Source organism: Nanorana parkeri, unplaced genomic scaffold (assembly GCF_000935625.1).
Source record: "Nanorana parkeri isolate BGI_ZX_2015 unplaced genomic scaffold, ASM93562v1 scaffold50, whole genome shotgun sequence".
NCBI classification, from domain to species: Eukaryota; Metazoa; Chordata; class Amphibia; order Anura; family Dicroglossidae; genus Nanorana; species Nanorana parkeri.
In genome coordinates this window covers 2,433,669-2,446,752 of record NW_017306318.1, presented here as the reverse complement: position 1 = coordinate 2,446,752, position 13,084 = coordinate 2,433,669, and the positions used below count along the sequence as shown (strand labels likewise).

Here is a 13,084-nt window from a genome sequence, read left to right as displayed (position 1 = left end):
ATATGGCCTTACATGGTTCTTGTCATGGGAGATGAGGAGAATACGAAGACTCTTCATGCTGGAGCTGCGGTCCAGGAGATCAACAGCTTTGTCTAGGTCATCCTGACTTCTGAGAGGGATAGAGAGCTGCAAGAAGACAGAAAGAAGTCAACACAACATGGCAGTTCCTGTTCCTAACACTATATGGAGTAACCAGTACAACATGGGAGTAAATTCATCTCTATTGCTGTGGGTTTCAGCACAGTCCAGACTCCATGAAATACATTCTACTGCCTAATACTATACCCAGACTGCTCCTATTAGAGGACTAGGTAGGACAGCATATAAACAATATCTACTCAAGCTGAGCTCTGTCCATTGCAACATGCATGGCTCTCAGTTGTCAATACTTGGCTCTATGAAGCAAGTACAAGGAAATGTATACAATCATTCAGAGGTCAAGCTGGCCAGTATAATTCAACTGCCTCCTGACATGGCGTGTTTGATGTCTGCACTGGCAGTGTGCTCACCTCATTGTTCATGTAATGAAGGTCCATCTGCTGACCAAACACCATCTTCACTTTCTGTTCCACATCTTCAAACTTCACAGGACGAGGAAACTGCAGGATCCTGGAAGAATAAAAGGCCCATTATGACTACAACTATAAAATGGCGCGACCACCGAGCTATGCGTTTCCATGCGTTTATATACTTTATAATTGTGTGTTATCTCCAATTATGTACTCGGCATCTAGGGAGGGGTGAGAAGAGCCGCTCATTTTTCAAACTTAGATACATCAGGAGGTCATGGCCTGTTCCCAGGGCCAGGTTTCAGTAACATTGTATGTACTGTGTATTTCCATGTACTCTTATTGACTTCTATGGGCCCCAAAATGATCATCAACAGATGAAAACAGGTACCTGAAAGAACTGCGGGCAGAAAATGTTAATACCTCTTGCAGCACAGCAAGGGTTAACTTCAAGTTTTTGCCTAGGGTAAAAACATACAAGTTATACTCACCAGAATTTCCGAGCTGGCTGGCTTACACCGGTCCCTTGAGCGTCTCTGCAGCGGTCTAGGAGTCCTTGAGTCATCACAGTGTATTGGAGGTAAGGATGCTGAAGGAAATACCATCCTTGCAGCGGAGGAGACAGACTGGAGGGAGCACTGCTGGCTCAGAGCTTTGGGTGAGTATAACCTGTTTTTTACCCCAGGCAAAAACGAGACGCACACAAACTTAAATTGTTTCGGTACAGCTAAAAAAAATTCTCTGCAGCACTCCCAGGTCACAAGTTACATCAACAGTTCATTGCCTTCCAGATGCATCTTGGGACATTGATGCCATCAGACCTCATCCCCTGGATCTCCTAGGCTTTTATGAAGCTTTGATTATTCAGCCAGCTTTATTTTTACCTCTTTTTTGGGATGTACAGCATCAATTTTAGTCACCATGCTGCTTATCTGATTGTACTTCCAGGTGACCATAACAAGCTGTTTACTTCTGCACACTGAAGACTATTCTTCCATACAGAACTGCATGAAATGCACCCAATAGCTGGAAAAGTAGCAGAAAGTCGCACGCCGTCTCCTCCACTATGGCAATTTGCATACAATGCTCATGCACAGGAAATGTCAGTACAGTAGAGGGAAGACAGTGATAACAGATGACTATACAAACGGAAGCTCCAACTGCAGAGTTCTAGGAGGAGGAGTCTACACACCTAGGTGAACTTCTGCAGAAATGCGGTGCCACTGCCCACCACAACCATTAACATGATTTGTTTTATTTAAAAAGGTAGGGATGCACCAATACCGATACTAGTATTGGTACCGAGTATTTGGGCGAGTACTCCTAGTTGCCCAAATAGGAATATAATGCACATCCCTTCCTCCTGTGATCAGAGGGAAGATCAGCTGCTGGAAGTGTGCTGATCTCCCTCTGATCAAAGTGAAGAGGTGAAGAGACCAGCCGTGCTGGTCCTGGGCTTGCATGGGGAACAGCGGAGGCTGGGATAGCTGGTGGTAACAGTGGAGGGGGGGGGGAACTCCCTGGAATCATACAAGCATGTAAACAGCAATCACTGGCTGTACAAAAACAGCTACTGCAGCACCCATAGTCTAGGTATAACTGGCAGACATGAAGCGGTTAAGGGCTGTAATTTATAAATATGCAGAGCCAAGTTGAATGGAATATCAGGAAAATTCACCTTTATGGCCACTACATGAAACAGAGGAGCATAGAATATAAATACTTGCTTCCTATGCTCCTCAGCTCCACCTAGTGGCCATAAAGCAGTATTTTCCTGATATTTCATTCAGCCTGCAAAGAAAATATGCCAATATTCATTTTTGCTTCCATTCACACAGAACGAATGTACATGCAATACAAAAAGGACAAATGACTCTGCAAACTGTTTATAAATACACTCTAAGAGTTCATTTGCCAGCCACTGCTTGTCCCAAGGAAGTTCTAATAAAAAGGATAATGCTGTTAAGTAAGCCTCATCCAGATGCAAGGAAATGCTCAACTGTTCATCTTTTTCTGTGTGTAGACGATGCATTAGATCTTTAACTCAAAGTGACAGGTCCACTCCAGAGTGATGATTCTTTTATGACAACTGTATTAGTATCAGTTCCTCATCCCCCTGAAATATGAAGTAATCCCAGCCAATTGAGGAACTCCAGCAGTATTCCTCTGGAAACACAACAAAGCTCCAGAGTCTTGTCTTGGAGCCCTCATTTGACTCCAAGATTCTGCCAGAATACTGCTGGCAGACCCATAGAGTTTTTATCTAAACGCTTTCACTGGCCATCATCTACGATGCAAGAGTTGTGTCGGGATACATTTCTCTAAAAGGAGAGGAAACCACACGGGACCCTCCTCCAATATCCAGGACACAGAAACAGCCAGTGGGTGCGTTCACTCCGCTGAACCCTCCACCTCCGATAGGAAGTGCTCCGCTCAGGTCTACACAGAGAGGCCTAAGCCAGAAGCAGGGAGTGATCCCCCAGCCTATAAATCCTTCCTGCTCCGTCCCCAGCCATCTTGCATACTTGTGGTCAGATCTGGCAGCCACCGAGAAGCCGCGGGGCCACTTCCCGACTCCTGTCTGCAAATGCAATCCCCGTAAGAGGGAAAGTCAGGTTAGAGATAGGAGCCAGCCAGGGCTGGTTCACAATAAGGCCATTCATGATAACATGGGACTGGATTGGTTCCTTGACTGTATGCAATTGTATTTTCTGTAATGAAATCACTGCCTCCCCTCTTCATACAAATATAAAGCCAAGAAGGCACTAAAATGTACAAAGTAGCAGGCAGATCCCCCTACAGAGGAGGAGAATTTGCGCCTATGCCCTGCGGCGTGACGTTGGACTGTGTGGGTCAGTTGTTTTGGCAGACAGTGAAGAGCATTGGGACAGGCTGCAGGTGCTCCGAGGTCAAGGCCAGAAGAGGAAATCATAGAAGTGAAACAAGAGGAAACAGGAATCCCAGCTTTCAATATGTCCCACATCTGCCGCCTTATGCTTGGTGAAATGGAATGACACTCACCGCCTCTCTCCGCTGTGTTCGAACTTTATCCGCACGTCATTCTGCAACAGACACATACAATGAATGTAAACGTTCACACTATGGAAATTCCACATTATTTCAGCAAATACGTATCAGCTGCTATGGCACCATCTACATCACCTACCAGCTAAAGTGTGTATTTCCTCCTGGCCCGTTCACACTGCAGAGCCTTCGAAATGTAAACGTTTCATAATCGCTATAGGATACATTTATAAAGCAGTGAATGTGACATTCACCGGTCACTTTGATGGCTCTTCCTAGTGCATGCATTTCAAATGACAATGACTGATTCAACCTCAGTGAATGTAACAGTCACTGCTTTATAAATATACCCCTACGTATGCGTTTCTGCAAAATTCACACCTACTACTAGTAGCACCCTCTGAGGCTACATTCACATATAGCGTTTACGTTTTTCCCACGTGTGCCTAAACTGCTAAAATCTTTGTTTGCGGCGTCCGGCTTGTACTATTTTGGGGGCCACGCAGTCCCTGCAATAGTGTGAATGATTCACATTAAAGTGCATTGTTTTCCCTGTTTAGAGCGGCAGCCGGTCAGGTGTGAATGGAGCCTCGGAGCTCTTTGTTTCCGTACAATAAAAGCAAAAAACCAACCCATTAAAAAACACAAAAATGACATCGAAACCCACTCACATCAAAACACAATAATAAAAATGCATTGAATAACCAGGTGACCCCTATTTCCTTAGAGAGTAACAAACCAGAAATATTTCATCAGTTGCGGTTAAGCCGAACTTTTAAAAATTTCAAAGCCACAAAATTAGGAATTTCCTAAACAGGAAGTCTGACTGAAGTCGATGAGAAGCTGAACCGGTCTGCAAAAAAATGTGTATACAGTATTACAGAGCAGCAAATTATGCAAAATGGATTGGAAAGCTGAGCAGCCCGGTCTGAGATGATAGGGCCAAAAAACAGCCAGTTACTTTAAAGCACAACTCCCGGCATCATTTTTCTTAACCCTTGCTGTGGGGCTACCCCCTGCACTGCAAGGGTTAAAGGCTTGTTTTGGTCTAGGTGTAAAAATGACAAAGTTATACTGGCCCGATCCTTGGAGCTGGCTTGCTCTTAGAAAGCTCCTTCCAGCGATGCTCCCCCTCCGCTGCAGCAGTCTAAGGTCCCTAAGTCATCACATTTTAAAACACAGTGTATAGGATGCGAGGATGCCGAGGGACATACCACCGCTGCTGCTGAGAAGTAACAATCTGGAGGGAGAGCTATCACAGCCAGCCAGCTCCGAGGTTCAGGCGAGTATAACTTTGTTAGACCAAAATGAGCATTAACGCTTGCAGTGCGGGGCATAGCCCCACTACAAGGGTTAATGAAATCTCCGCCCCGAATTCTGCTTTAAAAATTCTGCCAGGATAGAAGGGTAGGAGCTGGCAGCATTGGCAGTCAAGCGAAGGGTGCTTCGAAAAGGGGAGGCTGATATTAGACAAGAGCAGCTTTTAGACTCCAAAGTGACATTTCAGATTCAGACCGGGACCGGAAATTCACTACAAATCTATCATCATCATCTGACATGAACGTTAGTCCCTATAGTGGGGCTGGAGAAAAAGAAATAATGCTTCGCCTTTGCAGTGTACTAACAATGCTTTGTGGTATTATAGAACCAGTGTAAAAATAAAAGGGGGCCCCTGCCAGGTAGGTACACCCCTCTGGGTGTTTTAGGAACGGGGGCTTATATTCACATCACCGTGCCAGATCATATACAGAGATCAATACATCTCTAATCATCTGAACGTTCCCCTTGTACAAGCCCTGACAATCACACCCCCCCAGAGCTCAGATGTCAGGAGACTGTACCTGCTTGTTGGGTTGACTGCTGGCCTTGGTCTTCCCCCCCTCAATCACTGGCGTCCGATGGCGCTTGCTCAGCTGCAGGGCAACCAAGTCCTTCATGATGGATTTAAGAGCCTCCTGTTCATCTTTTAGAAGGCAAGAAAACAGAAACTCAGAGCAGTTACATCACCAAGTACCACCAACACAATAAGGATATTTATTAGATTGAGATGCAAAACACACTAAGCATTACAGCTCGGTCAGGCTGTGTATACAATAAAAGGGGCATGAGCACATTAACGCTGGACACAAGCCGCTAGAATCTCTGTCCATTCACAATCACTGCTCATGTACTATGACAGCAACAGCCTCTACCTCTAGTATTTGTGGGATATAGCTACAATTTTGGTGTATTGGGGTGCCAGAATGGAAGTAAAAGATCAATCCAGAGAGACACCATCTTCATTATAAGGTTATTTTTATAAAGCACTCTTGTGGAACGCTCAATAGCGTGTGAGGATGTGAAAAATCACCATTTGTAAACTCCTGAACCTGAAGACAAGTTTGGATCACACCCCTTATGAAGACGAGAGGCCTCGAAACGCGTTCTGGTGATTGATAAAAATCTGCCTAGAAATGAAGTTGACCTTTTCCTTCGACTCGGGTGCCTCTGCCAACTGAGGAACACTTTGTTCACTATTTGTATATACGGATGCTTCACCACTTCATGTTCCACAAGAAGATACATATTTGAGGAACACTGTTGGAATAGTGTTTTTATTTTTAACAGGTTACCTGGCTATTATTTGTTCAACATTCATTGAAGGACACTATCTGCATGGAGTTGGCATGGTCGTCCTTTATAGGGATTCCCCACACCTCAAAGACATGCTGGCTGGTTTGTTCCCGTCTAAATTGGCCCCAGTACAAGAGATAGCGGTATAATACAGAACGGTGTCGGTACATGGCGGTATAATACAGAGTGGCGTCAGTACATGGCGGTATAATACAGAGCGGCGTCAGTACATGGCGGTATAATACAGAGCGGCGTCGGTACATGGCGGTATAATACAGAGCGGTGTCGGTACATGGCAGTATAATACAGAGCAGTGTCGGTACATGGCGGTATAATACAGAGCGGTGTCGGTACATGGCAGTATAATACAGAGCAGTGTCGGTACATGGCGGTATAATACAGAGCGGTGTCGGTACATAGGAGGTGTAATACAGAGCGGTGTCGGTGCATAGGAGGTATAATACAGAGCGGTGTCGGTACATAGGAGGTATAATACAGAGCGGTGTCGGTACATAGGAGGTATAATACAGAGCGGTGTCGGTACATAGGAGGTATAATACAGAGCGGTGTCGGTACAGAGCGGTATAATACAGAGCGGTGTCGGTACATGGCGGTATAATACAGAGCGGTGTCGGTACATGGCGGTATAATACAGAGCGGTGTCAGTACATGGCGGTATAATACAGAGCGGTGTCAGTTAGGGCTGCAACAACTAAAGCGACATAAAATCGATTATTGAAAAAGTTGTAAACTTTCAATGGATTAATTGGCTTCCGATTAGTTGGCCCTGTTCACGGCTCCACAGACGCTGCGCACCGCACCTCCTCCCCGCCACGATCGACACGAGAAGAAGTAAGGAGGAGCAGGTGTGGGGTAGGGCTGCAGCTAACGATTATTTTCAAAATCGATTAGTTAGCCGATTATTAAGTTCGATTAAATCGGATAAAAAATACATTTTAAAAAATGGCTCCAGTGATGGACTACTAGTTTGTATTAAGGTTGTAGTCCATCACAGGAGCAAGCTTGGAGCGGTGGAAGTAAAAAAGAAAAAAAAAAAAGAAAAAAAATAGTGTGGTGTGCAATATAGTGAAATGAAGAGTAAAATTATACAGCAATGAATACAGAATGGCACCGGCTATAGAGGACTACAAAACCCAGCAATAGTACATTATAGCTGGTGGTATTCTGCATTGCGCTGTATAATGTACTATTGCTGGGTTTTGTAGTCCTCTATAGCTGGTGAAATTCCGCATTGCGCTGTATAATGTATTATTGCTGGGATTTGTAGTCCTCTATACAGCGCAATGCAGAATATCACCAGCTATAGAGGAACACAACAAATCCCAGCAATAGTACATTATACAGCACAATGCAGAATACCACCAGCTATATAGGAATACAACAAATCCCAGCAATAATATATTATACATGGTGTATACTGTATTGCTAGGATTTGTATCCCTCTATAGCGGATTGTATATTGCTCTGTATAATATACAGCACAGCAGAATACAAGTCCCACTATCTCAGCAATACATTATAGAGCACCATGTGAGGGGAGGAGGTTTACCTGAGCAGTCTTCCAGCAACTTGCTTCTGAGATCGGGCCTGTCTATCGGCGGCTGTCTTCTGCCCACACCTGTGCCTCCTTACTTCTCCCCGCGTCCCTGTGCCGATCGTGGTTGTGGGCGGGCCGTGAGCGTGAGGAGGTGCGGCGTGTGGAGCGTGGATGCGGGTGGGCGGGTCTGCAGCGGCAAGCGTGAGGTGGGTAGGTGGTGAGGCGCGCAAAGCAACGTGTGTGGAGCTGTGAACAGGGCCAACTAATCGAATGCAGAATAATCGATGATAGAAAAAGTTGACAATTTGCAATAACCGATTATAATCAATTATGTCGATTAGTTGTTGCCGCCCTAGTGTGAGGGGATGACAGCCGCCGATAGACAGGCCCGATCTCAGAAGCAAGTTGCTGGAAGACTGCTCAGGTAAGCCTGCACTTTCCCACACATGGTGCTCTATAATGTATTGCTGGGATAGTGGGACTTGTATTCCTCCATAGCCGATTGTATAATATAAAGTACAGCACAATGTACCATCAGCTATAGAGGAATACAAATCCCAGCAATACATTACACACTGTATGTATAATATATTATTGCTGGGATTTGTTGTATTCCTATATAGCTGGTGGTATTCTACATTGTGCTGTATAGAGGACTATTGCTGGGATTTTTAGTCCTCTATAGCTGGGATTTTTAGTCCTCTATAGCTGGTGGTATTCTGCATTGCGCTGTATAGAGGACTACAAATCCCAGCAATAGTACATTATAGCTGGCGGTATTCTGCATTGTGCTGTACAATGTACTATTGCTGGGTTTTGTAGTCCTCTATAGCCGGTGCCATTCTGTATTCATTGCTGTATAATTTTAAACTTCATTTCACTATATTGCACACCACACTTTTGTTTTTCTATTTTTTACTTCCACCGCTCCAAGCTTGCTCCTGTGATGGAGTGCAATCTCAATACAAACTAGTAGTCCATCACTGGAGCCATTTTTTAAAATGTATTTTATGTTTTATCCGATTAAACGAACTTGAGAACTATGGGGTTAAGGCTTTTCCCCATAGTTCTCCTTAGGGTAACGGGAGGACACAAACTAGCGTCCTCCCGTCACCCTAGGCTCAGTATACCGCGAGCTACTGCTCACTGTATACTGAGACGCCGCAGCTGATCCCGACAATTATGTCAGGACCCGCCCAGCTGCGTGAGTGACAGCTGGCTCTGCCTATCTAGAGGCAGAGCCAGCTGTACCCGCCCCTCCCCCATCCGTTCCGCCAGTCAGCGCTGGCGGATCGGGGAGGGGGGAATCCAGCCCCTCCCCTGTTACGGCAGAGGGCTGACAGGATCGAGAGGTGAGCGAACGCCGGTATGTGTTCGGGAGGTGTGCTCACCTCCCGATATACTGAGCCGACCTGTGATAGTCTCATTGTCTCAGGTCGGCTAGAACTATGAGGTAGGTGAAAAGCACTCGCCTCATAGTTCTCCTTTAATAAATCGGCAAACAAAAATCGATTTTGAAAATAATCGTTAGCTGCAGCTCTGTCAGTACATAGGAGGTATAATACAGAGGGGTGTCAGTACATGGCGATATAATACAGAGAGGTGTCAGTACATGGCGGTAGGGCTGCAACAACTAATCAACATAAATCGATTGAAAAAGTTGTCAACTTTTTCAATCATCGATTAATCAGCTTCTGATTGGTTGGCCCTGTTTACGGCTCCACACATGCTGCACCTCCTCCGCACCTCACGTTCGCCGCTGCCAGACCCACCCGCATCCACGCTCCACACGCCGCATCTCCTCCCCGCCTCACGTTCACCGCCCGCCCACATCCACGATCGGCACAGGGACAAGTGCCGATCGTGTAGGAGGTAGGAGGAGGTGCAGGTGTGAGGGGATGACAGCCGCCGATAGACAGGCCCGATCTCAGAAGCAAGTTGCTGGAAGACTGCTCAGGTAAGCCTGCACTTCCCCCACATGGTGCTCTATAATGTATTGCTGGGATTTGTATTCCTCTATAGCTGATGGTACATTGTGCTGTATATTATACATAGGAATACAAATCCCAGCAATGCATTATACACTGTATGTATAATGTACTATTGCTGATTGTATAATATACAGTACAGCACAATGTACCATCAGCTATAGAGGAATACAAATCCCAGCAATACATTACAAACTGTATGTATAATATATTATTGCTGGGATTTGTTGTATTCCTATATAGCTGGTGGTATTCTGCATTGTGCTGTATAGAGGACTATTGCTGGGATTTTTACTCTTCTATAGCTGGTGGTATTCTGCATTGCGCTGTATAGAGGACTACAAAACCCAGCAATAGTACATTATACAGCGCAATGCAGAATACAGCCAGCTATAATGTACTATTGCTAGGATTTGTTGTATTCCTTTCAATAATACATTATTGTATTATTACTGTATTATACCTCCTATGTACTGTCAGTACATAGGAGGTGTAATACAGAGCGGTGTCGGTACATGGCGGTATAATACAGAGCAGTGTCAGTACATGGCGGTATAATACAGAGCAGTGTCAGTACATGGCGGTATAATACAGAGCGGTGTCAGTACATGGCGGTATAATACAGAGTGGCGTCAGTACATGGGGGTATAATACAGAGGGGCGTCAGTACATGGCGGTATAATACAGAGTGGCGTCAGTACATGGCGGTATAATACAGAGCGGTGTCAGTACATGGCAGTATAATACAGAGCGGCGTCGGTACTAGGGATGTCCCGATACCACTTTAAGACCAAGTACTTGCCCTTATGTACTTGCCGATACCAATTACCAATACTTTCTTAAAAGGGACAGGTGACTTTTTTCTAAAACACAAACTGATGATTTTAGGGCAGTTTCTCACCAGGGCTTAATACAGATGTCTGCAGACCACAATACATGATACTCCCCCCCACCCCACCACAGCAGCCCAATACATATCCCTACCCCCACAGCAGCCCAATACATGATCCCTACCCCCACAGCAGCCCAATACATGATCCCTCCCCCCCCAGCAGCCCAATACATGATCCCTCCCCACAGCAGCCCAATACATGATCCCTCCCCACAGCAGCCCAATACATCCAAACAGAGAAGGCTGCGATCTCACCTCGGCAGCATGTCAGTACATGGCGGTATAACACAGAGCGGTGTCGGTACATGGCGGTATAACACAGAGCGGTGTCAGTACATGGCGGTATAATACAGAGCGGTGTCAGTACATGGCGGTATAATACAGAGCGGTGTCGGTACATGGCGGTATAATACAGAGCGGTGTCAGTACATGGCGGTATAATACAGAGCGGTGTCGGTACATGGCGGTATAAATACAGAGCGGTGTCAGTACATGGCAGTATAACAGAGCGGTGCCAGTACATGGCGGTATAACACAGAGCTGTGTCGGTGCATGGCGGTAGAGCTGCAGCTAACGATTATTTTCCAAATCGATTTCTATAGAGGACTACAAATCCCAGCAATAATACAGCGCAATGCCGAATATCACCAGCTATAGAGGAGCACAACAAATCCCAGCAATACTACATTAAAATCATAGGAGGTATAATACAGAGCGGTGTCGGTGCATAGGAGGTATAATACAGAGCCATGTACCATACAGAGCTTTTCGCAGTGTTCTTCTCAGCTCCTGTGCACAGTGCCGGTGTGCTGCACTCACCCATGGCGGCGGTGTCCGGGGGAATCCTTTACTCGGTGTTCTGCTTTGCTCCGCCTCCAGCCGCGGCCTGCTCCCCGTTACACGTACACGGGTCTCCCTGTCAGCCCGCGGGCATCTCCGGTCACCTCATATCCGGGTGTTCTCGGTGTTTCGGGCTCCACAGGCCTCACGCAGGCGCAGACTTTAACTTTATAACAGCTGGCTGAGCTGTCAGTCATCCTAGGGCGGGACAATCGTTGTCCAATGAGAGAGCGGAGCCCTACGTGGAGCGCAACGTGCTCACGCATCGGAGCTTCCTCTGACAGCTGTCACAGGCAATAGGCGGAGAACGGGTTACTATGACAGCAAGAAAGCAATAATAGCCTGCAGCAGGTTTTTTTTTAACTGCTTGCAGAACAGATTTAGAGCTGTTCCGTGTACATATAACTGTCTGCAGCAACTACCAGGGCTTATGTATTACTATATTATAGATAATACTATATCAATGACACAAAGTAAAATAAATAAAGAAAAACATTAGTGAAAAGTTGCTATGGTTATAATCATGAATGGCAACCACCGATTGGCTGGCATGTAGCAGTAGTTACACCCAGCTTTTGCCATTGGCATCTTTACTGCTAAGCAACAGGGCCTCTCCAGGGATCGCTATGAAAGCAGTGCAAGCACTCACCCACCCCTACCGTATTGCTTCCTCTCTGGACAGTCTAGCCATGGGAGCGTTCAGTTCCTTAGCCAAGCGCTGAGTAGCTGTCCTGCAGCACTTCACTTTGCTGCAGCAGCCTCACTGAACGCTTCAGCGGCACCGAGCTAAGCAAAATGGCGGTGGATAATATTTTTAACTAATAAATACCATTTTACAACAAAGATTTGGTGTGCTCATCCGCAAAAACATTAGATTGTAGGTGAATCGCGAATCGCGGTTAAAAAAACGCACGCCGGTCGCGCGACAGCCGCGCATATGCAATACGCCTAGGTGTGAACGAGACCTTATGCTCTGTATTCTACCACATTCAACGCTCTGCATCCTCATTCACTTCTGCTGCGAGTGCTAAGTTAGCAGTGCTGACTTGCAGCAGAGTTCAGCAACAGTTTGCTAACCAAGCACTCGCAGCGGACGACCAACTGAAAACGCCTCAGGTTTTTACCCCATCGCTGGTGAATTTAAAATGAAGTGACAACACAAGGCCCAGAAATAGTTCCTTTAGGGATCATGTAGCTGGCAGGTTGCTGCCAACGACAGGTTTACTAAGGTGACATGGCCCTAAATCAGCGGTCTCAAAGTCCCTGCCCGCAGGGCACTTGCGGCCCGCATGCCGGTACTATGTGGTGACAAGTCAGGTACGCGGTCACGGGCTGCATACTTAGCTTGCGGTAGGAGCTACACGTTCTGCATCTCGTTTGGATGCAGACCGCAGAGCTGCTCCTCCCGGCACTGAGATCCTTTCGGCCGGAGCTCGGTTCTGAGCTCTCGCAGCATGTAGCAGTGTAGCACAGGATCGATTAGTGAGGTCTGCAGCAGACCTCACTAGTCGCCACTAGAGCACCAGGGATCGATTGTGGCTCCTCACAGCCTCCTCCCTGCAATAAGGCAAGCAGGAGAGGGGGCTCTGTATTGTATTATTATTTCACTTTATATGTGGATGTGCTGTGGGGGGGGGGGGGGGGGGGGGTTTTTTTATTG

General features: G+C 46.3%; 1 protein-coding gene across 2 annotated transcripts in view; it reads right to left on the bottom strand.

Moving 5' to 3' along the window:
- MAP3K3 (mitogen-activated protein kinase kinase kinase 3) overlaps window positions 1-11,440 on the bottom strand; it is a 20,301-nt gene extending 8,861 nt beyond the window's left edge. For both annotated transcript variants that reach the window (XM_018574358.1, XM_018574365.1), the window contains exons 1-5: window positions 11,404-11,440; window positions 5,375-5,496; window positions 3,531-3,571; window positions 510-609; window positions 13-126 (exon numbers count right to left, since the gene is read on the bottom strand). In XM_018574358.1, the coding sequence (XP_018429860.1) occupies window positions 13-126; window positions 510-609; window positions 3,531-3,571; window positions 5,375-5,496; window positions 11,404-11,407 (381 nt within the window). In that variant the 5' untranslated portion in view covers window positions 11,408-11,440. The remainder of the gene's footprint in view (window positions 1-12; window positions 127-509; window positions 610-3,530; window positions 3,572-5,374; window positions 5,497-11,403) is intronic.
- Between the last annotated feature and the right edge of the window lie 1,644 nt (window positions 11,441-13,084).